At 38.7% G+C, this 27,005-nt stretch overlaps 2 protein-coding genes across 2 annotated transcripts in view; one reads left to right on the forward strand and one right to left on the reverse strand.

The window, feature by feature from the left end:
- Positions 1-10,519, reverse strand: part of LOC117491549 (coiled-coil domain-containing protein 73-like) — a 30,238-nt gene extending 19,719 nt beyond the window's left edge. The window contains exons 1-7 of the mRNA XM_034141595.1: positions 10,475-10,519; positions 9,994-10,134; positions 5,910-5,981; positions 5,683-5,754; positions 5,558-5,593; positions 5,292-5,366; positions 1,595-1,633 (exon numbers count right to left, since the gene is read on the reverse strand). Coding sequence (XP_033997486.1) covers positions 1,595-1,633; positions 5,292-5,366; positions 5,558-5,593; positions 5,683-5,754; positions 5,910-5,981; positions 9,994-10,134; positions 10,475-10,519 — 480 coding nt within the window. The remainder of the gene's footprint in view (positions 1-1,594; positions 1,634-5,291; positions 5,367-5,557; positions 5,594-5,682; positions 5,755-5,909; positions 5,982-9,993; positions 10,135-10,474) is intronic.
- A 2,901-nt stretch (positions 10,520-13,420) lies between these two features.
- On the forward strand, positions 13,421-25,776 carry LOC117491729 (DEP domain-containing protein 7-like). The gene is given in 13 exon segments (XM_034141820.1): positions 13,421-13,593; positions 15,081-15,266; positions 15,421-15,562; positions 15,668-15,763; positions 16,338-16,522; positions 16,716-16,822; positions 16,824-16,918; positions 17,651-17,778; positions 18,319-18,480; positions 19,321-19,463; positions 22,980-23,105; positions 24,012-24,087; positions 25,177-25,776. Coding segments are annotated over 13 exon segments (1,725 nt in total). The 5' UTR covers positions 13,421-13,526; the 3' UTR covers positions 25,389-25,776.
- Positions 25,777-27,005: the final 1,229 nt, after the last annotated feature.

A 27,005-nucleotide genomic window follows, 5' to 3' on the forward strand; every position in this document is an offset into this window, starting at 1 on the left:
TTTAAATGTTACTTCTGTTTTTCTATTTTACTTTTTTTCCAGAATTTGGCTTTTCTTTTTAAATCATTTTGTGACATTCTCACTGAAGAGATTTGCAATTATTTGCCCCAGACTTCTGCTTTCAGACGTAGTTAATTATGAAGTTATTACCCTATCCAATAATAATCCAATGCAGAGGCAATAATGTAATATAATACATTATTTTATATATATATTTATATATGTATTTTTATATAGTCTTAAAGTTACAACCGGCCCTTTGAGTACAGCCATAATGCTGATGTGGCCCGCGATTAAATTCAGTTTGACACCCCTGATGTAAACGGTCTGCAAAGTCACAAACCCTCAAAGTACACCCTGTAGCGAGTACAACTCTAACACAGAAAAGACCTGTCTATGCTGCCCCAGAACACCTCGTTGGAGATTTTTCTTTTTCCATTTTTTTCTTCTGGGAACCAAGTGACGCAACGACGACCCAATGGACCTATTGGTCCAAATGGACCAATCCACGGATCCGTTACGTTACGTCCGCAGAGTCGTTACGTTAAGTCCGCGGATTCCTCACTAACACACACTCAATCTTTTCTCAGCTGCAGCTCCGCGGATTTCTCAGCCTGAGACGGCGGGGCGAGGCTGCTGGTGTGTGTGTGTGCTCGGCCTGGTTTCGGGCTGGGTTTCGCTGTGTCTCGCTGTCTCGCCGACCCCACACAGCAACCAGGAAACCACACCAGTAAGCCAGCTCACACTGTCCGCTCCTTGCAGCAGCGAGCCTCGCAACGTCCCGCCAACACGGCACCCAGACCCCACGCAGCATTCTCATCTGTTTGTCATTACTGGTGTCATTTTCTGGTTGCTAACAAACACCATTGTAACACATAAACACTGATGTTCCGCTGTAACGGTGGTGGACTCATCAGAACAGAGTGGGCGAGCTGACCAATCGGAGCACACTGGGCTCACAGGGAGGGGGGGGCAGGAACTCCAACAAGCCGTTTAGGACAGAGAGTGAATACACATACAGTAGTATACAGAGATGCTGTATGAGAAACCAATGTGAGTTAGGAAAATTGCACAATGTAAATCTATTCTAGTATACCTCAACAATGGAATTATGATCAGTAGAAATGGCCATGACATGGGATCTTTAACACAGCTATTGCACGTCTCTTTTTGTGGGATGACCTCAGCACATGCCTCAGAGCGCTTTATCGCTCCTCACACTGCCGTTATAGTTTGATTGTGTGTATCAAGCTGAGCGGATTCTTTTCTTCACTTTCCTTTCCCCCCTCACTCCTTTCACTCTCATTCTCGCCCCCTCCTCTACACCGGCTCACTTCGCCTCCCTCTCACTCCGCCGTTATATGAAGAAGGTTAAACCGAGCGAGGCCCAGATATAAAACATTTTAATAGAGATATCTTCTGTGCTGTGCTGGCAGTTCAAAGTGTCACACACTCCCTATCCGTTACTCCTGATGAGCTCTTCCCTCAGAACCCATCCCTCCTTAGCACCGTTCCCTCATCCTCCTCTTTCATATTTCTCACTCCCACCCCTCCTCTATCAACAATTTGTATAAGTAACAAAAAAAGTACTTACCAGTTCACTGGATTTCTTCTCCAAGTTGTACTTCAGTAACTGCGAAAGAGAAGAAGAAAATCAAGATGAAGGATTTCATCTCAGATGAGCCGAGCATTGTGGCTTACTCTGAGTGAATTTGAGGTAGTTTAACCCAGAGTTTTTCAACCTTATGAGCCGTGGTAAATTTGTTTACAAAAAACAAAATCCTGCAGCACACAAATAACTGAAAAAGTTACTATATGACTGAAGCCTAATAAGTCTTTTTTATGTCTTGTAACTGCACTGTTGAGGAACCTACGATCTAAGTTTTTCAAACATTATATAATTACAATGTAGTTGTGTTTATGTTATGACAATAAACCTTTGAATCTTGAATCTAAAACATGATGACAATTTAATGACAAGTCTTTCAATTTGGTTACGAGTTCAGCTCCAAAGTAGCTAGCTTTGAGAACTTTCGCTTGTTTTATGTCATAAAAGTTTGGGAGTTTGTTTACGCAGGCAAACAAAATAGCCCATGTTCTTGTTTTGAAGTGATGGGTGTTTTGTCTGGAGATGACGTTTCAGCTTGCTTGGGACCATGGTAGGGCTGCTCAATTAATCGTATTTTAATCGCAATTACGATTATGGCTTGCAACGATTACGAAAACAACGTAATCGAAATAAAACGATTATTTTTTTATTATTATTATTATAAATAAAATATTTTTTTTATTGGTTTTTCAGTTGAATTATACTTAAAGTTCAGGGTAATCAACTGTTAAAAACATAGTGTTCAAAAAAAAATTCTCCAATAAATTGATGTTTTCAAAGTAAATGGATAATTGTTTTTAATAATCGTGATATCAATTATTGACCCAAATAATCGAGATTATGATTTTTGCCATAATCGAGCAGCCCTAGACCATGGTACTGTTGGATTTTATTTGCAGCAACTAAATAAGATTGTTTGGACCGATTAAGTGAAATTGGACAATTTCCAAGGGAACACCTGACGATCTCTCACAGCAAAGTGGTTGAAAATCACTGGGTTAACCTGGTCAGAATCCAAAAATCATCAGCTACAAGATATTCTGCTCATTGATCCAACAATCCCATATTTGTGTAAACATTCAATCAAGGTTCCACAAATGTATTAAACTGTATGAGACTGGTTTGTCAGCTGCTGAATCCAAGGTCAATAAAGAATTAGAAATTCAGGTTTTAAGCATCGACAATAGGAACTAAAGGGTTTATGGGGTGGGGGGGGTAAAATATCTACAAAATTTAGTTTGAAAAAAACTAACCTTGTGATTGTTTTATATAATATTAATATACTGTGTATGGAACAGGTATTAATCTACACAAAAATTGCATGTTTTAACTTTAGATTAATGTATTTATCCTATTGTTGTTGATTAAATAATCATTATGTATAATATAATAATTTTGGAAGACTCTTTTGGGCCGGATTAGCCTTATTGGGGAGATAGAGGAGATGATACTAAAAGGGACCGCAGGTTGAATTTGAATCTGCGTTCGCCACGAAAGGGACATGGGCCGCAGACTAACACAGAGCTACACCGCGATTCAACAGGACTAGAAAATATTGTCTCAAAGGAAATTGTAACCTTTAAATGAGGTGCTGTTATCAGATGTTCGGGAGCATTTAAACAACCAAGATTATATAAACCAGCATCAATGGGGTTCATGTTCTCACCTTTTAAGTGGATTCATGGGAAGGAGTATATTAAAATTAAGATTTTGTTTTTTTTCATTAAACAAAATGAATTGAAAAAAATTCATATTGCATATGCAGCCAGTGATGTAGGGGGCCAATTTCGGTTTTGCAAATGGTTAGAAGGGGTTAGTTCGAGAAGAACAATCCCAGTAAATGACCAAATGATAACCTTCAATATGTACTCTTAATTATTAATAAAAGCTGAACTAAGAAAAATATTTCTGTTTTATTTCAAGAATCTAGGGGGAAATTGGGATTTGTGACGGTTAGTCCATTTTTGAATAATATAAAATAAAATATGAAAAACATTTCTGTATAGAAACATAGTGTAAAGTATGAATGTGCAATAAAAAGATAAAACAAAATACAATAAAGATATATGTGACCCATAACTACAGTACATACTATGGATGTTCACAAGCCATCTGATTTATTGAGATTAAATTACACTGTTATGATGAATTATTTAGATTTAATTAAGGATTAATTGAACCATGATGTTCCAATGGAGCTCACAATTGTAATTTAGCAATCGTCAAGGTATGGCAATTAAATCACTTCAATCCCGACCGCCGCTGATGTGTGTTAAATTAAAGGAGTCCACCAGACCGTGTCACAGGAATTAACACCGGGCCCCGCTTTATCCCAACACCACTCTCAGTGTCTCCCAGATAGAATATCAAAAACAGTCTCTATTGTCTCTGTGAGGCGGCCGGGCTGTTAAAGTGCAGCGGAGCGAGGGGGGGGCTGTAGATCACCTCTGGGTGTCAGGCCTGAAGACCACCCCTCTGGGAGCCAGACTGAGTGAAGCGTGCTCTAAAACCCATTAACTCGGTTTGGGATTTCTTTATGTACTTATGTCTTTGAACAGTTTACATTTAAATCAGTTATTTTCAGATTTTAAGGTAAAGAACAATAAATAAAAGCTAACCTTAAGGAGAGATTGCTTTGTCAACATGTTCTATAGTATTTATATACTATGTGGGAAGTATTTATTATTTATATACGGATATTGTAAGCTTTTAACTATTGATTCCTATATTTAACTTATTTTTGTTATTTAATTAACTATTATGTCAGTTTTGATAAGTGAAAAATGACCAGTCTCCAACCAACCAAGGCATTAATGCAAAACTGAAAATCATGACATCTTTACATTAGAGAAGCTGGAACCAGAGAACATTTGGCAGTTTTCTTTTAGTTACTTATTATTTGTTGGGCCAGATTAGCCTTATTGGGAAGAAAGAGGGGGTGACACTAGAAGGGAACACAGGCAGGGTTCTAACCTGGGGTCATAAGAAATAGAAAGGTGGGCATAGGTAAGACAGAGGCCCAATTCCAAACTTGCCCCAACACGCTCCGTCTGTAGTCTCACTCTCAGCTGAATGAGGCTCCTTCTTAAAAGGTGGAGGGTGTAAATAGAGCGGCAAGATTTGAGACGGAGGACCCTTTCAACAGGACCTGTCTTAACTTTCCGTAACAATAGTTTAGAGTCAGCATCTCTCCCACAAAAAATAATACAAACTAAGAATTTGTTTTTCTTCCAACATCTCTTTAATCTTAATGTCCATGAGCTGCTTGGTTTTTGCAAAAAAATTTGATAAAAATAAATAAAACGTTCAGTCAAATTAACAATTGTTTAACTAGACACTGGTATGATCTAAGTAAAAAAACAAATAAATACAATGTAACCTTGAAGTTGTTCACAACTCGAACACAAAATAAAATACATTTTATTTCGCAGTTTGCTATATGTTTGCACAGAACTATTTACACATTAGTTCCATGGACAGCTGGTTAAACCGGACTGATGCAGACTCACGGGTGAAAGTTAATAAACTCTAATCCACACTACTTGGTTTTGAGCGGCCCCTAATGTGCTGGACTCTCCATGAGAACACGCAAGCAGAGAGGAAGTGAGTAGGGAAAGGGTGTAGGGGTCAGTTTGGATTTGGGCCTGAGACAAGAGGCAGTGTATGTTTCACATCCCATTACCTGTAGCGTCTTCAGCTCGTCCTTCAGGTTGTTAATCTCCTTGTCTTTTATCTCAGCACTGACCTGGTATTTACCCTGAAATGTTATATTATTATCGTCAGTGTCAAAAAACAATAAATACCCAAGCACAGCACTAGAGAATCTACCCCACGGGCCAAGAAGAGATGTGCAGCTGAGACGAGTGGATTTACTACTCCACTGAAAACATTAACTAAATCAAATGCTCTGAATATCTCATTGACGTTTTGGGAATAAGATCTTCATACCTTCTCCTCCACTGTGTTTCTGATTTTGGCCTGAAGCTTGAGGACATAAAAGAAGGAATTGTTCAGGAAGTACTGTTAACAATCTTTGTAGATATAAAAGCTGTAAACAAATAGTGCAATCATACCTTTTTCTTCACATTGAGGATTGACTCAGTGTGTTGGTTGGCCACTGTTTCAATCTGACGTTGTAGGGATTCCTGTCATACAGGAAAAGACAAAACCAATCAAAGTAATTGATGATGAACAAAGTTTAAATTCTGGATAAATTGTTCGATAAGAGCCTGATCTTTTGAGAATGTCCACCTATGTAAGTTTTGAATTTCAGATATTAGAGTTGTAAAACCAGCTGTACCTTCTCCCACTCCAGCTCTTGCTTCTCCAGCACCAGTTTACTGATCTGATCCTCGAAGCGAGTCTCTGCATCCTGAACAATGGGAAGGCATCATTACTAAAAAAAATGTAATCACGTGATTAATCTAAAGTTTCACAATACTATTATTTACTAGTATTTAGGGGGAAATAAATCAAAAACACATATGGTGTTGTAAAAGAGAAATGCATGCCAAACTGGTAAGAGAAACAAGGGTTTTTACATTATTAATACATCTCAGGTTAGTTGTTTTTGTCTATTGACAAATCGATTCCGCCCGATGCCAGTAGTATTGAAACTGTCGGCAAGTGCTGCTCTCAAGGTTGAAAGCCGCTGACATTTTGTTGCGCAACCAATCAGATAAGAGCTGTATGAAGCGATGCAAGCTAGCAGGGAATGCAACCAAAGAAACAAAACTACCTAGATGTTTTTACTGCAAAGCTCTGCGCCCAACCTCTAGGTGAGCAATTAACAAATCATGTAACATGTAAATGCAGCTTGTGAATGACATCTGTTCCTACTGTATAGCGGTGACCGTGTCTCTTCCACTTCTGTGCAACTTTAAGAAACTGGAGCATGGTTCGTCAAAATGCCTTTCCTCCGTCTTCACCACACGTAAAGCGCACGAGTGCAGTTGCCATTTGTCATAGATTTGGTATGCCATTACATCAAGGTAGTGATGGCTGCTTACCGTCTTGTGATTCATGGCAAAAATGGGCGCAGGAATTACTATATTATTATATATTTTCTTACTTTATATAATGCTGCTACTTAGTTTTGTTTCCATGGATGTGTACTTATTTGATGTGTTTGCCTCTTTATTTAATATGATAGTCTACTAATGCAATTTGCCTTTTGATCTGCACAGTCCCCTTTGTTGTGAGATTATAAATTGTACCCACTGTTGAACAAATATAAGATTTGTCATTTAAAATTGAGATGGGAGAAATACCTTCTAAGCAGGCATGGTACAGACTGAAATCGGATAACTCTCTGGAGTTGAGCCAGAACTGCAAACTGCATTAAGTTCCCCTGAATCATTCCTCCGTATCTTTTATTGAAGCACATGGTGAAAAAGGAACATTAGAGGGGAGGCGATATTTGTGGAAAGCCATCCCTATCCTCCCTCTTCTCTGGGAGAAGGCAGGTAAAAGTCAATTGCTCTCTATATCCACAGGACTGTTTTATGTGCATGTGGGAGCTGGTTAACTCGCTGAGTTTATTTTATAAGTTCCAATTAAACTATGCTACCAGCACTTTAAAAAAAAAAGGAGTGCACAGGAGATAAAGCTGTTATTTTTCCACTGAGGAATCCTCACTGTGTCTATACGTGTTGAAGAAAACACTAGAAAGCTTTATTAAGCAGAGGTCAATCTAAATAGGCAACTGCAGATCAACCAAGGGCACTTCTGATTTATATTTAGATAAAAAGTTACTTATAATATTTGATTTAACTAATTATTTGAAAATGCATGATTGTTAACGTCATATATTTGCCATAGATTTGATCCCTTTACTGTTTTACTGCTGTTCTGAATGGATGCTTTTTACTAGGCATTAAAAAAGAAAAAAACAAGTATCTGGGCATAGAAATTGTGTATTTAATAGTCTAGTTACTCTAGTTGGATAACTTATACAAAGTTATCCTTAAGTGTTTCATTAGGGTTAGAGCTAAACCCCAATTTTAAACCTTTCAATGCTTTTTTTTTTCAGTTTCAAAATATAAAAGAGCCGATAGGGGCCCTATTAAGCAAATGTTCAGGTTCATATTTGTATTTTGCTGTGACATGTCTCCATGCTTTAATGTTCAAAAAGCTCTTTGTTTTTCTCTTACTGCCTGTGCTGCAGCACCTCTTTTCACCCTCTGTCTGAAACCAGAGCCCAGTCTGCTCTGATTGGTTAGCTGGTCGGCTCTGTTGTGATTGGTCAAATTACTTAGAAATGTCCCGCCCCTTAGACTATCACGTACAATGTGTTGGAGCGCTAGCCAGTAGAAGCGTGAGTGTTACATAGTGATGTCACTATGTTACAGAAGAAAACAAAGGAGTCCAATGGAGGCGTTTCAGGCAGGGGGGGGGGGGGGGGGGAGTGTGGGAGAGAAACTCCCTCAGAAGGGAACTTACCTCTGGAGGGAAAAACTAGCCTTTTCAGACCGTTTACATGCACACAAACCTTTATACCACAGGAAGGAGCATAATGGGGCCTCTTTTAACAAACATAGTGTGATATTTTATTGATAAAGTCCTTCCATTATGCATGTTATTGTGATCTGTCACAATTTCTGTCTTGTGTAAATAAGACAGATGTAAATAGGTTCTCAGCCCACAAAAAAATCTTTATTAGTTTCAAATTTTAAATCTCTCATTTTAAACCTTTCAAAGCTTTTTTTCAGTGTCATAAAATGTTCCGATTTGATTAAATTCCTTCTGTTAGAATATGTCTTAATTCATATCTCACTTTGAATAATTAGAATTTATTCTATAAAAGTCATATGTATAGGCAACATCCAAGTGCTTTGCCATTTGGGGTTAAGTCTACCAGTAAACACATTCTTAGAAACAAAAGCAGTGGGTTGTCTTGTATTCAAAAAAGAAAACAAACCCATTGGAATTTGACCTGCTCAGGAATGTCCGGCACCATCATTGCATCCTTCTCAACCTCTCCACCCCATGAACGCTACAGATACAAAGTACTTGGTAGCAGCATTGCCCGAGGAGGAACACTGATATAACATGTTACGCTCGTGTCCCAGTTGACATGACTATAACAATAAAAACTAAATGGGAACAAACGACTAACATCCCATTTGGCTGGCTTAACCTTTAAGCACACTCGCACTGTGTTGTTAGGTTGAAAGCACTTGCTGGAGGGTAGGAAGCATTATTATTTATTTTAGTTATTTTTACAAACAAATGTTCTTGCTACTTATTGGTCAGGAGTCAAATGGCTTATTTGACCCCTATCTCAACACACAGTGCGTCAGATCTAGCTGGCTATTACGGCCAATAAGGGGCAGATGGCTTCCTCCAGGAAACTGTAACACCACCACCACCCCCCCCCCCCCCCCCCTCCTCCTCAGCCAGACAGCCATTAGTGTCTTAAGGCTGCTACACACCCACCTGAGACCAAAGAACGCGTGCCAAAGGCGTCCCGACTTTTACGTCAGCTACGTCGCCTGGGTCGGCTATGTTGCCCGCTACGCCGCCCGCCTACGAACACACCGCAAATACTTCAGTCGACGAGTGGCAATAACTGTCCTTACCAGCAGGCAGCGGTAGTGTAAACAGCCAATCAGAGTGATTGCTTGGGCCGACTTTCTCTGACCTCCCGCGGCCGATTCAACATGTTGAATCGGCCGCGGGAGGTGTGAAAAGGTGCCGTAAAGAGACGACGGTGCGGGACACACCAACCTGAGTAGGGCGCCGCGAATGCCCGACTGCCTCTGACGGCCTCTGACTCCCAAAATTGGGTTGGTGTGTAGCCAGCTTTAGTTCTACTCAGTAAATAGTGCTGTGATGCAAAGGAAGTATGCAATGCTGAAAACAAAACAACTATTTTGACACTTCTCTACACTTTAACTGTACTCAGGCTGAATAATTAAAGCATGGATGTATACAAATAATTGGATACAGTGTTGGAGGTGGGGTCCTGTTTATTCCTAGGAAATTTGCTCAGTGGCGCTTGAAGCCAAAATGTATTTAAATTGGTTTCCAGGCTTGAATTTCTTGTTAATGGTAATGTAAAAGCATAGGATAGTAGATACCTCATTAGCCACTGCTGTATGTTACTGCTATTTGTCTGTTTCCGTTTTGTTGAGGTTGATTGTTGATATTTTAAATATATATATGTATAAAGCTTTTAAAAATAGCATCTCAAACAATTCAAAGCTTATTCAATTTCTATTAAAAGTAAATGTTAATTTGATTGACAAGTATCGCTAAACTTTTTTTTTACAGGTATTGTTTTTTATTGTGTCTTCAAAATAATAGTTCTTGAAATGTACTGTTGGAGATACAATACTGCATACATCTAAAAAGACACACACTGACAGTAATTGATACTTTACCCTTCGAATATGCAGCTCCTCCACAGCTTCAAGTAGATGGGTTTTAAACTCCAACAAATGTAGTGAGATGGTGCCTCCACTTTCTGTTTGACAGCGAGCATTAGACAGGGACAGTTCCTGCCCCAACATCGGTCCTCTTACCTACACAGAAGAAAATGTATGCTTTTAATTTAGCAATTCAAATACTTAATTAGCACTTAGTTTGGCAATATTAGAATACAAAACCAGACTACATGCCGAGGCTGTAAGACTCGTAAGTAATTTCTTCCTGCATACAATACAAAAAAAGAGTGTGTTTTTTAAAACAAAGAGAAAAATCATTATACAGTAAGTATTCCATGTTCTGTTTTTTAGAAATAAACCTAGACAAAATGGTTTGTATCAAAGGTTTTTAAGTTTAAATGTAATATTTAAATAAATAAACAAATCAGCTGATGGATGTTCTTTGTTTTGTCCTCTACTGTCAGTAGTAGAAACTTACAGTGGTGTGGGGGGGGAGTGTCCCGGAGTCAGTACTGAGATCCATGGAGTTGTTAAAAGGCAGCCCAAGGTCCCAGTCGTCCTCTGCTGCCTGTTAATCAAGAAGAAAAAAACAATTTTGTTGAAAAAGGTTAATAGAATTGGCTGTTTAATAAGCGGTGACACTCTGCTTTTCCCCTCACACGCTTTCTAATTACCACCTCATATGCAATTTTTACTGCTAAATGATTTTATTATAAATAATAGGCAAGAACATTAAACCCTTGTAATGTTTCTCAATCACTACAATCTAACCTAATGGCTTTGGAATGACCATAAGGGTTTTTTCTTCCTTTGTTTTACACCACTTCCATTGCAGTGAGAAGATAACACCTTGATAAGCCATCGAGGTTCAAATGAACCAGCCCATTGACACTAATAGGGGTCAGAGCAATAACACTGAATGGACAAATTGCACTGTCAATGCTTTTTAAATTATCTAGGTTATTTAATTTGACCTGTAGATGGTCTTCTGCAACTGTCTGTGTCACCTCAACATTACCAAGAAACTGAGTGACACACACACTGCATACACGCAAACACACACTTAGAGGAAATATGACTATTTAAGTGGGAGGTCTCCACTAGCCACTGATCTCTTAATAGAATGGACCTTTTTTCCCCCATTTAACCTGAGCTGGTATCAATCACATTGGAGAATTAAATGATCCCTGCTTGAATTGGCTACTATCATAAAATGACAGTGTGACCCCAGGCTGAGGAGGGAGGGGACGTGAAACGTGTGTTAGTGTGTCAAAGCGAATGTGTGTCTTATGTGCACACTGTGAATGTGTATGTGTATGACTGGGAGGGAGGGAGTAGACCACATTGTCTTTATTTGCTTCTGCTGTGATTCAGTTGAGCAGGTATTAACCACCATATCTAAGCCATGAAAAGACAAATTAAAAGAACTGCAAGCCATTAAATGGGAATATTTCTATCAAGCAACATAATGTCTGTATTACCTTTGGGTTGAGTGATGTTAGTTACTGTTCTGTAATGCCCTAAAGAGAAGAAACAAAAGCCCTGAGAGTGTAATACAAGCATTCACATTACAAATAACAGCAATACAATAGCTAAAGTACTTCAATACTGGTGTAAAAGTGTAATAAAACAGGAGGTGGGAGATTTTATCATGTCACAGTAGAGAAAGCCCCAGTGACACACAAAACAAATGATGGCTGAATTTCATTTAGCTGCTATAGTTTTAGGGTCCTTTTGCTAGCTCAGTGTACCATAGTCAAGGCTTACTTATGGAACAATTGAATCTTTATGTTATTAGGTTAATACACCTGTGCTTTCCCACTAAGACAGTTAACATGTCTAGTAAGAAGAAGGCCCACTGGAGTCTTAACCACAGAAGGTTATTGACAATTATTTTATAAAGTAAACACTCCATTCGCTGAATATATTGCAAATACAGGCAAATGAGCAAGCTTATAATAAATGCTTACTTTTCCATTAAAATTAGGTATATTCAGAGGTGGAAGAAGTACTCAGATTATTTACTTAAACAAAGGTAGCAATACTACAGTGTACAAATACTCAGTTACAAGTGAAAGTTCAGCATAACAAATGTACTCAACTAAAAGTAAACAAGTATTAGCACCTTAATGTTTTACTTAAGTACAGTTTTTGAGTAAATGTTCTCAATTACATTACAGCACTGGGTATATAACTGTTTACTAACCTCTATTTTAGTTCGAATATATTGAAGTCCAAATAAATGTAGGATATTGTTAGGCTATCCATGTTTACTTATATCAACCAAATTATGCTGACATTTAAGTAAAGTAAATAACATTGCCGTTTTCTATTGTAATTACCACCAGACTTAAACATTAGACCAAACCAAAAGCTAACTCAGTGCTAGCTAAATACAACAACATATTAGCTATCCTTAGCTTGCAAGTTGCTAACATAAACCAAACGATAAGTAAATTCATTTTAGGATATTTTTGTTAAAGAATATCTTCATGTCTCTAGGGGTTTATATGTGTAATGGTTTTAACGGAATATTCTGGTAAATGTTGAATTGTTAATGTTGCTACATTACCTTTAATAGTTAGCCAAACTAGCAAACAAGGGGAAGGCCAGACGAGTTGTTTTCAAAGACGAGCGCCCTCGGGCCTTATCATCAGGAGAAGCCAAGAGCAAACTGCCTTTGAGGCACAGCTTTAGCAGAAGTGTTGTTCAAAAATATTTTTTTAAATAATGACAAACATGTTAGGAAAAATTTGAATATCTACATCTTTAAAAAAATTATTTTTAACTGATTTAAAATTGTTTATAAAAAAAAATGTGGGAAAAGGGCAGTTTTCATGAATGCAGTGCTCTTCAAATGTACGGCAACGATAATTGTTGTCATAGGTTACTAAGTGTTTTATTTGCCAAGTTTCTTTTCGCTGTTGGTCATTTAAACGATATATTTTACCATGTTCGCACACCGGCTCACAGCCCTAAAGTGACACCAGCAGCCTCGAGGCGAAACAATGTGTGAAAAACTTTATTTACAATATCTGACTAAAAACACATCTATGACATTGCTAATTTACTTATCAAAATATACGTATTTGTTGGATTTAATAATTCAAGGGACAATAAAAACCTATACGTGATACTCAATCAATTGAGGCAGCATCGGCATTAGGCTACTGACTGAGTCAGAACTGTTTTGAATTCCTATTCCCATTTTCCATTCAATCGTTTTTTGAGACTTTTTTAAAACATGTATTTGAAGACAAGTCAACACAGTGGACATAGCAATATGTATAAATAGACCGTAGCCGTATAGGCTATAAAACAAACCTGGAATTAAACGATCAGGCAGCAAGTCCTGTGTGAGAGAGGCCACTGTGATTTAGTCATTGGCGCCATCTAGCGATATGTATTATAAATACACCGTTACTGAAGTCGCCTCTGCGATGGACGTGCTCTGTTTCACCTGGTGGTCTACACACCTGTTATCAAAGTAGGAAGTGCGTTTCCCACTGCTGTTCCATCGTCTGGCAGACATGTCTTCAATTAAAGAAAGAGCCGCCGCGTTAAACCTGGCAGACAAGTTGTGTGTGCGTCCTCAAGGTGAGTAAATCAAACGCATTTCAACGACGTGTTGGGACTTATGCAGCGAATGGAGGCCTGCTCTTCATGCGCCTGATTATTATCAAAGGCAACTAGGATACACTAAACAAAACACACTAAATCTTCCCTAAAATTGTAATCCCCACCTATTAACAAACAACCCTTACCCTGCTGACTTTGGTTAGTTAGAATGTCTGTCTTTGCATTCCTCCACTAGCCTGTCCTCTTCTCCATGCTTTTGATCTCACAAATGGTCGTGTAACCTTGTTTATCTGTTAAGTGTAATTTACACTGGGGTCCCCACCACTTTTAATATGGTTGACTTACTTTTTCAAAGTATAATTTGTAAAAAAATCAAAACACTTGCATAAAGGTTTATTGCACAGTAAGGAAACATAAAATGCAATGTTACTATTGACTTAATGAATATGTATCGTCATAAAGAATCCTCCACCAAAAATGATGCTTGCGCTGATCGTGTAATTATCTACTCTGTCCTCATTCCAATCCACCAATAACACTTCTTAAAATTGTATACAGCACCAGTCAAAAGTTTGGACACACCTTCTCATTCATGTTTTTTGTTTAAGTGTTTTACTACTTTTCATATTAATACTGAAGACATCAAAACGATGAAAGAACACATTTGGAATGATCTAGTTAACAAAAAAGTGTTAAAAAATCCAGAATATGATTTTTATTTGAGATTCTTCAAAGTAGCCCTGTTTTGCCTCGATAACAGCTTTGCACACTCTTGGCTTCTTTCAGTCAGCTTCATGAGGTCGTCACCTGGAATGGTTTTCAATCAACACGTGTGCCTTTGTGGAATCACTTGCCTTCTTAATGTGTTTGAGACCATCAGTTGTGTTGAGGTAGGGTTAGTGCACAGTGGAAAGCCCTATTTGACTACTGTTGTAATCCATATTATGGCAAGAACCACTCAACTCAGTAAAGAGAAACGACCGTCCATCATCACTTTAAGAAATGAAGGCCAGTCGATCCGGAAAATGAATTTGTTTTCAACCTCCGTGACTTTGTGAGACGCAGAGAAGGTGAGCGGATGGTTTCTGCATGTGTGGTTCCCACCGTGAAGCATGGAGGAGGAAGTGAGATGGTGTGGGGGGGGGGGGGCTTTGCTGGTGACACTGTTGGTGAATAATTCAGAATTCAAGGCACAGATAACCAGCATGGCTACCACAGCATTCTGCAGGAGCCAGCAACATATAAATCCTATTCTGGATTTTTTTAACACTTTTTTGTTTACTAGATAATTCCATATGTGTTCTTTTATAGTTGTAATGTCTTAAGTATAAATCTACAATGTAGAACATTTTAAAATAAATAAAACACTTTTTGTCCAAACTTTTGACTGGTGGTGTATGTCAAATAAACATTTTAAATCTTGGACCCCCTTTGTCCCCACCAATTTTACACAGTGTAATCTGTAAAAATCCACTGCTTTGACTGTCTCTGTGCCTTCCTCCTAGCTCCTGGTGTGGCCAGTAAACCGGTACAGTCGTCCTCCATGTGGAGCAGCCTCCTCTCCCACCTCAGGTCCTCTGTGACAGTGAAGCGTCGACGAGTCCACCTCAAGTCTCACAGCGACTGCTTCCTGGGCTCAGAGGCTGTGGATGTGCTGACAGAACACATCAGCTGTGGGAAAGCCTTTGAGGGTCTGTGTTTGTGGATTTTAAATGTGTCTATTCCATTCTACATTAACTCATTGGGTGAATTTTCTTTTGAGGGTTTTAATTTGACTTGAGACCATTTTCTATTTATTGATAGACCAAAATCATGCATTTCCCCTTTCTGCTTGGTTAATTTCAGGTGCTGATGTTACACGGGACAAAGTGGTGTGTGTGTGCCAGGCTCTGTTGGACTGTAATGTGTTTGAGGCAGTGGGTACCAAAGTGTTTGGCAAAGACAAGAAGCAGGATGTGTTTCAGGACAGCAAGAGTGCGCTTTACAGGTAATAAACAAACAAACAAACACACAAAACATATTTTTCTGGCAGTCACAATGTTTATATTCAGGTTTTTGTGAATGTGTTGACATGCTGCCATTCTACACACAGGTTTGTAGTTCTGTGTTCTCCTTCGGTGGATGAGTTGGAAAAAGGAGTGCTTGTGAAGGGGATCCAAAGACTGTTCTGCAGTGCTCCTACAGACAGGTACTAAATCATTTTATTTTCATAGCAAACATTACAAACCTGTCTAGCCTGTCTATTAAATAATTAAAAGCAGTTGTGAATTAATCCTGATTTAGGCATTAGAAAATTCACCGAAATACATAAATGTGGAATTTTGAGATAAGTCTCTAAAATAAATAAATATGGATTTATGAAATGCAAGTCCCCTGAAATAAATACATTTAGAATTATAAAATAAAACTCCCCTGTTCTAAATAAATAAATGTGGATTTATGAAATGCAAGCCCCTTGGAAGTAATACATCTGGACTTAGGTCCCCTAAATATTTTTTGGGGGAAATGAAAAAAAAAAAAATATATATAATCAAATCAATGTGTATTTAAAAGTTCCTTGAAATAAATGAATCTGGAATTATGAAAAAAAATCACCCTGAAAAGAAAATGTGGGTACATGAAATAATAGTCAACTATTTATTTGGTTAGTGTTTGTTATTTGATCAATATTGTCTCGTTGACATATTATTTGAGGATTCATTTCATTTGCATATTTATTTATTTAATATTATAAAATGAAATGGCTCTGTTTTGCATTCCAGGCAAGAGGAGCAGACATGTCCCTCTGGTCTGCATGTTCAGTTTTCAACACCTGTCAAATGCACCCAGACGTTCCTCCAGGCAGAGCAGCACCTCTCTCCTGCTGCTGGCAGCCTGTCTCTGGGCCCTCAGATGGACAGCCTGACTCCCTGCAGACTGCACAATGACACCGCTCTACCACAGTCATGTAAGACATTCATTTCAACATTTGAGTATATCATCCTGCTCATTTAACATAACAATCACTCTAGACAATATTTTAATGTCCATATGTTCTGTAATTAAGTTCCATATTTAATGGAGACTGGTGCAAAAAGGAGTCATTAAACTCTAAAAGGTATATTTTAATTGTCTTTTTTTGTGTCTCTTCCTCTCCCCAGTGGTGGACGAGATCTGGCAGGAGCAGACTCTGCTCAGGCTGTTAAACCTGGTGGAGCTCCCCCTGCTGGAGGGGGTGCTACAGTGGTGCCAGAACCCCGCCCCCCCCCTCTCCATCCAACCTGCTGCCTTGCAGTAACCCCAACCTGATCTACAGCAGCAACCACCTGGACCGGCAGATCCTCAGGGCCTTCAGGGACTCTCAGTACGCTCCAAATATCTTGCTGCTTAAAACCTATTAGCTCTAAATAGTGCGCAATACTACAGCAGCTTGTGACAGATGTGTTTGCATTTTTAAATGATCCATTCCTCTGTAACGACCTCCTCAATTGGTTTCTATATAGGCAAATTTTATTGTTATCAGATGTATTAGATTAACATTAAGACTCCATTCCATTTGTTTTTTAAAGATTCAGAACAATACAAGATGGTGTCAATCTTGAATTCTAATTGCCTTTAAATATAGTGTATAAAACCATAAAGGGGCGTAGTAGTTTAACTGACTACATATACCCAAGTATACTAAGATTTTAGGTAGTGTATTATACTTACTGAACGGTTTAACATTTGCTACTTAAAATATATTTTTGATAAAAATACATTTTGTGCTTTTACATAAGCAAGATTTTAAATGTAGGGCTCTTATTTGTAAAAATTAGGTCTGCACAAATTGACTTATTGCAATTATTTTGACTGATGAGACAATTGCGATATGATTCGCAATATTAGAGGCAACGATCATTTATGACACATTGTTCGCATTACCATTGTATATATGTTTTAGGATTTTTTTTAAGTCTGTAGAATACCGTTCTTTAGCACCACAATACTTCATTCAGAATTATATTTTTACATATTTAGCCTTTCCCAAATATTGCGCTTACATTAATTGAGTTCTAAATATCTGCTGATTGTGCTGTGCTCCTCCTGACCTCAGGGAGGACGAGTGGCTCGGTGCAGCTCTGGACTGTCTGGACTTCCTCCCTGATCAGCCGGTGGTGGAGCTGAGCCGGGAGCTGCCTCTCTGCGAGCCTCAACATCAGGACAGCAGTGAACACGGTGGAGGCAAGGGCTTGGATGAGAATCAGTAAAGAGTGGTGTAGGAATTAGTCTTAAACCTGAAATCAGTTTGCATTTTACCACTTCCGATTCATGCCTTAAAAAAGGTCCATGGTTAACACAAGCTGAAAATAAGTTTATGTTTGGTTCTATGACATAAAATATGTCAGTAAATACTGATCTTCTGCAATATTCCAAAATCCAATGCAGAAATTCCATTGTTTGTTATCACTGCACCACTCTATACTACAATAGCAAAGCAAGTATCTGGTTTCTCAAATATATCATGTACAATGTGTTGGAGCGCCAGGAAAATGCATTTCTGGAGAGAACTTTGGGATTTTAGCCTTTGCAGACCATTTATATGTGCAAAAATCTGTCACCCAAAAAGCACAACAGGGCCTCTTAGAGAAGTTGTTCTCATGTTTTAATACTGTGCTTCAGGTTTGTGTTGAAAGCACGTCACTGCTTCTGTTAACACTATACATGTCAATGTGTGTATTCTGTCTCCAGTGCATTGTCTGAGTCTCTGTGTTTCCTCCCCAGGCAGCAGCAGTGATGAGCAGCCTCGCCTCTCCCTGAGCGGTGTGGCTCAGTGTAAGCTGCTGCTGTACGGGACCCTGGTGAAACACTACAGCCACACAGACAGACCCCCCCTGATGCCCCCACACATGACTGACATCTACACAGCCATCACCGACCTACTGGGTAAGAACTGACTCAGAATCCCAGAAAAAGGCGTAATGTGGACACAGGCCCTTACCCAACTTATCTTAAAGGGGACCCATCATGCAAAATGCACTTTTAGATGTATTTTATACATAAATATGTGTCCCCGGTGTGTCAGGGAACTCACAAAGTGTCAGAAAACAGAACCCTCTCTCTTTCCTCCGTACCCAAATCTCTAAAAACGGGGGTAAAACGGAGCGGATCCAGATTTGCGTCCGATATGACGTAATATCGGAAATGTGGGCTGGCTTTACGCCCACGGCCCTATCAGAGAGTTGCTATCGGAAACAATGCCCGACTGTTTTGGACGTAATATGGTCTTTGTTTACATTAGCAATCATCGCTAATACTCAGAGCTAACCTGTACTGGAGAGAGTATGTGTAAAAAAGCAGGATATAAAAAGGTACTCACCTTGTGGTAAACCCGCAAGAGAAAAAGCATTTGAGCTCCATACTGTTTCAGAAATAATCCTTGATGTGGTTTGGAACATGATATGGTGTTTAATCACGGTAGAATTTAACTGCATCTGCCGGTAGAATTCTGAGCAGACATTAGCTCCCCCTCCTTTTTTTCTTTTTCTTTTTTAAAGCTAAGGACCCAAAATCAGTGTTTCTCTAACAGGGCTGAAACAGAGGGATATGAGGGATGTCTAAAATGCATGATCTGTTTGGTATTTTGAGCAAAACATATCATAGACATGTTTTTATATATTTGTATATATCTGAGACTCATAATATATGCCTAAAAATAGCATGATAGGAGACCTTTAAATGTTCATAATCTTACATCTCTTACATTTTGTGTCTCTTGCCTCCCAGTGAATGCTAAACTGAACATGGCTCTGGAGGCTCTGCAGCTGTGTCTGAAGCTGCTGCCCCCCGGCTGCAGAGACCAGCTGCGCAAGGTGCTCACATTTATGGCCCTGGCAGCTGACCCGCAGGGGATAAAACTGGACAAGGAGGTGAGAAGAAGGCACTGAATGTTATGTTGGATAATGCATTTTTAAAATGTGCATTAATATTTTTCTCCAAATAGAAAATCATCCCCATAGTACAGCTTCTCCACTTAAGTGAAGTAGGTGGCAGTTTTTAAAATGAGGGTTTGTTTTCAAATCTATACACCTTTTCTGTTTTGTTTTTCTGTGAAGCTGTTCAATATGGGTCGGTTTGTGACCAGATTTCTTTTAGCCGCACAACTAATTTTAGAATCAGACCAAATTTCAGCTTCCTGTTGTCAATTTCTGCGCATTGTACAGGTTATGTCACATATTTTGGTTGTCGTTTGAAGTAGAGCAACAAACAATTTCCCCAATCGTTAACAATATTAGGGCTGAACAATTGATCATAATGTTATAGATATCTACTAGTGCAGGGGTTCTCAAACGTTTTGTTTATGCGGACCACTATTTATTATCAAGGATTTTCGCGGACCACCTCATATGCAAACCGTAAAAATAAGTACATATATAAACGTAGTGTTAAAAAGCCGATATTTTTTTATAGTTAATTATAGACAATCAAAAGTAAATTGAAGCCTATCTGATACTGTTATCACACGTGTGACCGGTGTCTGTCTGCGTTGTGTATGTTTCTCAAAGAGGACGGCGGACAACTTCTTTCTTTCTTTTGGTCCTCCTTGACCATATATTCAAATCTGTAGCATACAATCATAGAACTCAACAGCTGCATCAGCGAACATGAACTGCAGCTCCAGCTCTTTCAACATCCGATATTGCAGGAAAGAGACGCATAACACAACGTTTACAATATCAAAGGATTTGCGTAAAAAAAAGTTTTTCGGGGTTCGGGTCTTTAGTTAGATTTTAAATAAACAAAGTCTTGGCTTTCAGAATATGAAACTTTTATTTCCAAAATCACACGATAAATACATTTTTGAAGCTTGTAGGGTAGATGACCGGCACCTCTCACTCGCACTCTGCTCTGCTCTTCCGCAGCGCCGCTCCCCCTCCCTCCCGCTGACATTATGAATGTAAGACTATAGCAGTGGTTCTCAAAGTGGGGGGCGCGCCTCCCCTGGGGGGCGCAGAGGCATGCCAGGGAGGGCGCAAGAGACCAGGAGGAAAAATGGTTATTAAAAAATAAAATAAAAAATAATCATAATTTGAAAAATTATTGATTCGAAAATAATATGATACAGTTCAGTACTATTACATCTGGGTCTCTGTGTTTCATTAAAGCTCAGCTCTGTGTGTGTGTGGAACGAGCCATTTTGTGTGCGCGAGCGAGCGAGAGAGAGCGCACCGTTACCGGAGATCGTTGTTGTTAGCTTCTGGTGCTAGCGAGCTACGCTAACGTATATAAGGAGTTTTTTCAACAACAAAGTGGAGGAGAGTCCTCTCCTGTCAGACTGAGAGACTCAGTGAACTAAAGGACTCTGAGTGTTATCTCAGTGGGTCTCAAATGTTTTGGTCACCATTAATGTAAACAATTATTTCCGAGGCACACGTTTATATGATCATTATAGTTATAAAAAAAATAAGAGAATAAATGAAAAACAGGTATGAAATACTATATGACAGTAAAACAAGAATAAAGTTTAAAAGGGTGATTTGTAAAATATCCATAAAGAAAAAGTAAATCTGTTTACAGTTCTGTTTCATATGGGTGTTGGGAGATGTATCCATAGATCTCTTCATTTTGCTCTCAAAGTGCACCAGATTGATGCATTTAACTTCAATATTTAAAAATAAATCTTTCCGGGGGAGCTTGCCTCCGGACCCCCCATGTGAGGTCCACACACCACCTATAAAAATAGCACTTTACCCCTGCTTACACCTATATGCGGTGAGCTGATTATCGAGCCTTCATTGTAACAGTCGCGGGTACATTGTGTATATGCGTGGGGAATGTTGCAGTAGAAAATTCCACTGTAGCGACCGGTACATTAATGGGAAACCCTAAATGTTTGAGCACCCTCTATGAAACGTCAAGCTACCCCACAGCACCCCCAAAATAAATCTCTGGCGCCGCCACTGAGCCTGACTTGTGTTGGGGTGGCCCGACTTTTTTTTTTCTCCAAAGGGGGGGCCTGACAGAAAAAGTTTCAGAACCACTGGGCTACAGTAATCATAGGCAGGGGCGCCGCCAGGGATTTTGGGCCGCATGAAAAGACCCCCCCCCCCCCCCCCCCCCCCCGCGCAGTGGTTTTGAAATGCTCCCGATTTCTGAGGTCTCAAGGTTGGCAAGTATGCTCATGGACCACACCCACCTTTTCTTTTGAAAAACTGGGTGACGTACTGTCGCCCTTTAGTCCCTCTCTTGTCTTTCTCTCCTTTCTTTTCTTTTTTGAAAGCCTGACTTTGTTAGTCGTTGAGACATGGTACACACGTAAGTACTAGCATCCCTGCTCCTCACATGCTCTCACTCTCTGCTAGTAAGTGCCGGTGCCGCACCGCGTTTGGAGGCAGGACCAAACCATTACATGTAAATAGTACAGAGGCTTTGGATAATTAACTTTTGGAAGAAAAGTTAAATGAATCATACATTTAGTGAGTACATTATCAATATAACGTTCTATTAATGTTAATTATTGATGAATGATGAAAGGTTACTTAAACATTTTTTTCTTAACGTTCTAAAATTGTTTGGGCCCTTAGAATCGTCCTAACTTTTCACCCCCTTACGGCGACTCTGCATATTTTGCTTGATATTTGGAGTACAAAAACAATCCTGATATCATTAGAAAGCTGGGAATCTCCTCTTCCCAACTCAAAATGTGTCTTCAGGGGTCAATGCGACTGATTTTGATAGAGCAAGTCACATATGAGGTGGTCCCCGAAAATCCTTGATAATAAAAAGTGGATTTTATTTAGCTTTTTTTCCACGGACCACCTGCAGTACCCTCGGTCCGCAAACCACAGTTTGAGAACCGCTGTACTAGTGCATTATTCAAACCGCACCACAATGTTCATTAAATGCTAAATATCTGTTAACAATTTGAATCAAGTACTGCGGAGCTGCAGATATATCTCGGCCGACAAAAAACGTGTTTTACAGACTTAAAAAAACACATTTGTTTGATACAGTTCCTCTAAAAGGAAACATGATGATTTTAATTATTTATTATTGATGAGAGAAATTATGGAAATTGTACTGTAAGAATTCAACTGTATATCCCTCCCATATCGTGACCATAGTTTCAGTCGAAATTATCCCAATTAGTTTTTTTTTTCCAATTCCCCTATGATCTATTCAGTTAAACAAAGCGAGCTTATCTCCCATTCTAATGGCATAATAGACAAGTCCACGTCCTTATGGCCACCTGTGAGTCCATACCTTTTTTATTTTGGGAAGTTTTTAGCACACGTGTTGCACAGACGATTTTTTGCTTTATGATGAACCGTACTGATATCATTTTTAAGACTTTCAAAACAAAATTCAACATGTCTCGATAATTGTCAATTGCCAGTGCATACCTAGCTTTATTTGACATTAAAGATGTGCGGTTGATTGTCAAGATGGAGAACAGACAAGCGGTGAAGAGGTCTTTCTTCAGGGCGATGCTCCACAGCAGGGTTCTATCTAAGGACAAAGAGGACCTGATGGTGGTGTTCATGCTCAGCAACATTAAGGAGATGTTTAAGGTAAGGAATGTCTGCATATATTATATTTCTCCTCTGTTTAGGCAATGGGTTCCTTTTATACTGTATATGAGGGTGAATATGCACTATGTAATGCACTTGAAAAAATCCCCCAACTAAATAAAAGAAATAGTGTTTAACAGTACTTTTAGTTGATAATTCAACAATGGAACACATTTTGTTTCAAAAAATACATTTGTGTGACTCCAAGCCTGTCGATACACACATTTACTATGAATCATATATTTCATAAATCTAATTTACTGCTCACTTCAACAGAACAGTAATACAGTTTTTAGAAAGAGTAGTGAATGAGTGAAAAATGAAGTGATTTTGGTCACTTAAAGGTAGCATGAAAGTTTGAGAAACCGGCTCGAGATCGCTAGAATTTGAAAATACACAACCGGAGAAAATCTGCCACTTCCTTACAGAGCCCCTCCTCCAACACACACGAACGCGCACATGACCAATGAGGGCACGAGATAAGTCTGTGCACAGATGGAAGGCTGACAGACAGACTAACATGCTCACAATGACAATTCTATCATGCTAATAAAGCAGGTATAATTGTTACCATGTTAACCATTTGAGATAGCATTCTCAAAACTGAAAGGCATCATAATATAATTCAGTTTTGAGATTTCAGTTAAAGCTATATAACAAGCATTCCTAAAAAAAGAGTCGATTTAAATAGCATATGTTGTGATAGCTTGACCTCATATATATTGTGTTGTCATTTTGAGTTGCAAGAAATTACCGTCTCAGACATTCACTGAATAGGATAAGTGGGAATTGAAAATACTTCTACAACTCAAGTTCAAGAAAATACTTTTTGAAGTGTTATTTAATCGACAAACCAATCTCTGCCATTATATAAGTTGACGTTAAGTTTTCCTCTCCTCTCTCCAGATACCAGGGGCTCTGCACAATGTAGTGAGTGAGAAGCTGGCCGGCCTCGTACAGGGGGAGCAGCCCGATGTGACCAGTAAGGCTGTTCATGAGGGTCAATCCAACGGCAATCGAACACAAAAAGATACAGTCCGTCACTGTTTCCTCAAGCACCTGTCACCCCAGGTCCGGTTCTGTTTCCTCAAGCACCGGACCTGGGGTGACTGAGTACTCTCCACCGCTGCCCCCACCCTCTGGAACTCACTCCCACGACAAATTAGACTGTACTGACGTCCCCACCTTCAGTGGACTGACCAAAACTCACCTTTTTAGACTGGCTTTTAACATGTGATTGATGACATGTCCTTGTCACAAATGTGGTTTTATTGCTCGATTTTAATAAGACTTATCTTATCTTATTTTTTCTTACCGCTGTAAAGCGTATTTGAGCACTTGATACAGCGCTTGATAAATAACATGTATTTTTATTATTAGGTTAAATTGTTTATTACAAATAATTTAAAAAATCACAGACATTTGCATATTGCACTTTGACGTATTTCTATTTTACAACCATTAAACCTTGAAGGAAATATTCCCTGCAGCAGCTAACTGTAAGGAAAAGTGTCCACTTCCAAAATTCACTGTTACTATTTTAGTAAAAACTAAAGAAATGTTCAACATTCTTATAGGGACTCACTGAACAGAAGTGGGGATTATTGACAGTAAATGGTGAAATGTAGTGTAACACTAACTCATACTTGTTAAAGAGTCATAGATTTAGACAACTTTCTGATAAATGTGAGTTTCCCAGCAGACCTGCAGAGTGTTGTACAGCTCATTTTTTGGGTTTTACACTCCATAACCTTTATTTGTTTTGGTTCACTCTTTCTGCTCTTATCAATCTCAAATAAGGTATAATGCTTTACAAAGTACAGAGATGGAGGAGACCAAAACAGAGTTTAAAGAAAACTGAATATAGACATGCATTTGACAGTTGGCCAGACAATGCAATTGATGCTACATACCTGCTGGAGTTGCAAGTCGGCATTTGCCTGCTAACACATTTCCCTTAAAAAGCAACGTTGTATTGCCTCTAAATTGCCAAAACTACTAATTGAGTGCAATGTGGCACTTTTAATCTAAGTTCCTTCCTTGTTAACACTTCTCCGTCTCCATCCTTCAGGTTTTACGTTCTGTCAGCAGGTCTCCAGAAGGATTCACGCTGACTCTACAAAGGAGACCACCAACCAGGCCCTGTGGACTCTGCTGAACAGCATCTACCAGGACCCCAAGGTCTCTGCCAAGGAGAAAAAGCGCCTACTCGGACAGTTTTATCAAGCGCACCCTGAGATATTCAACAAGTACTTTGGTGAATCTGCTGTTAATGTGCTTTAGTTTTGTGAAGACAATGACACGGGCACATAGTCTTTATCTCTCAGTCTTCTACAGTCAGTTTCACCAGGAGCTAGTTATTACCATCTTTGGTCTTTTTCTTTCGTCCCAAGCTAACTGACTTAACATATGTGAGACTTACAAAAGATCTTATGGGAGAGGGCAAAGATTCTTCCAGCATACAATTGCTTGTATATGTGTGTATTTGCTTTGTTATTGACAAAATAAATAAAGTGTTGATAAGTGTTTGTCTTGAATATAACAAGTGTTTCTGTGATTAAGCTTCTTTGTTTCATTTATGGGTGTGTAAGGGTAATACAAAACAAATATAATAGAATCAATGAGAGATAGTCCATCAGTTGTGAAATAAAAAAAATGACAAAAAAAGAGACTTATGTTAAGTATTCCGTTTTTTCTGGTAGGTGTATGTAATTTGGTTAAAGTAGCTCACATCGGTAACAACCAGATTTAACTTTGTGTATTGCACATATCCTTTAATATCAAATTGATTCTTGTAGTAATTACCATTCGGAACTTGTAGAGCTTCTATGCCATACATGCACTTCAACCATTTAAGTCTACACAGAAATAACTCAATATTTTAGTGGATTTTAAGTAAGTATAACACTTACTGTGATGTTCTACCTTCATCTTCTTCATACAGACATAGTAACAGTTGTCAGTGTATTACTGTGGAAACATAGTGTTGAGAGTAATGTTTTTTCAACTTTTTTGTTTGTGTTTTTAGCTGGCAAATACATGACATACACGTTTAGTAGTCAAAGATCGATGTTTGTCTATTTTCTTACAACTTCTACAGTGCAATAAGGTAAACCTAGGTGTTTTATTGGGGGATTATAATAAAGTATGAATATTTTGTATTTGAAAGAAATGTTGTCAAACATTTCAATTGTCTTCTAGGTCAATACTTTATGAATAAATTATATATAATAACACATACATAAATTGTATTATTGAATAATAAAATCCTAACTGTTTGATGTTCTTATAAACGAGTCATGTTTATCATAGAACTTGGTTTAATAACCTATTAGTGACGGAGCAACATTATATCCACATGGCTGTTATCATCACAATACACGAACCACGCCTGTAGATCCCTACCACCGGTACGGTGTCTGCAGAAGGACAACAGAGACCAAATGCGAATACTCTACATCCCCTTTCTTTAGCTCTTCCTACAGTAATGAACAAAACTGTTATACTGAACACATATGACAGAACATACAAAATGCTGCGAATGTACACATTATCAAACTATGTGTGCATTTAGTAACTGATGAACACTACACAATCTCAAAGAATGAGTGTAGCAATTAACTCGGTAATTACTACAGTAACAAAGTAGATTACTAAAATAGAGTACATTTGCACTGTGAAACAAAACTTTAAGTCTCAATATGGCATTACTGTGTGAACTAACAGTTTAGAGTCACTGTTCTCAGAGTGGTATGTTTGTGCATACATGACAAAGCTTCAGTCTCTGTATTTGGGATTAGGCTTGATAGCACGGCCTGAGCGTGTCCTGTAGACACTCTCGGGAGTGTCTGACAGCAGTTTAGCTGTGGGAACATCAGCCCTCATGTGTTCACTGTTCAG

Source organism: Trematomus bernacchii, unplaced genomic scaffold (assembly GCF_902827165.1).
Source record: "Trematomus bernacchii unplaced genomic scaffold, fTreBer1.1, whole genome shotgun sequence".
NCBI classification, from domain to species: domain Eukaryota; kingdom Metazoa; phylum Chordata; class Actinopteri; order Perciformes; family Nototheniidae; genus Trematomus; species Trematomus bernacchii.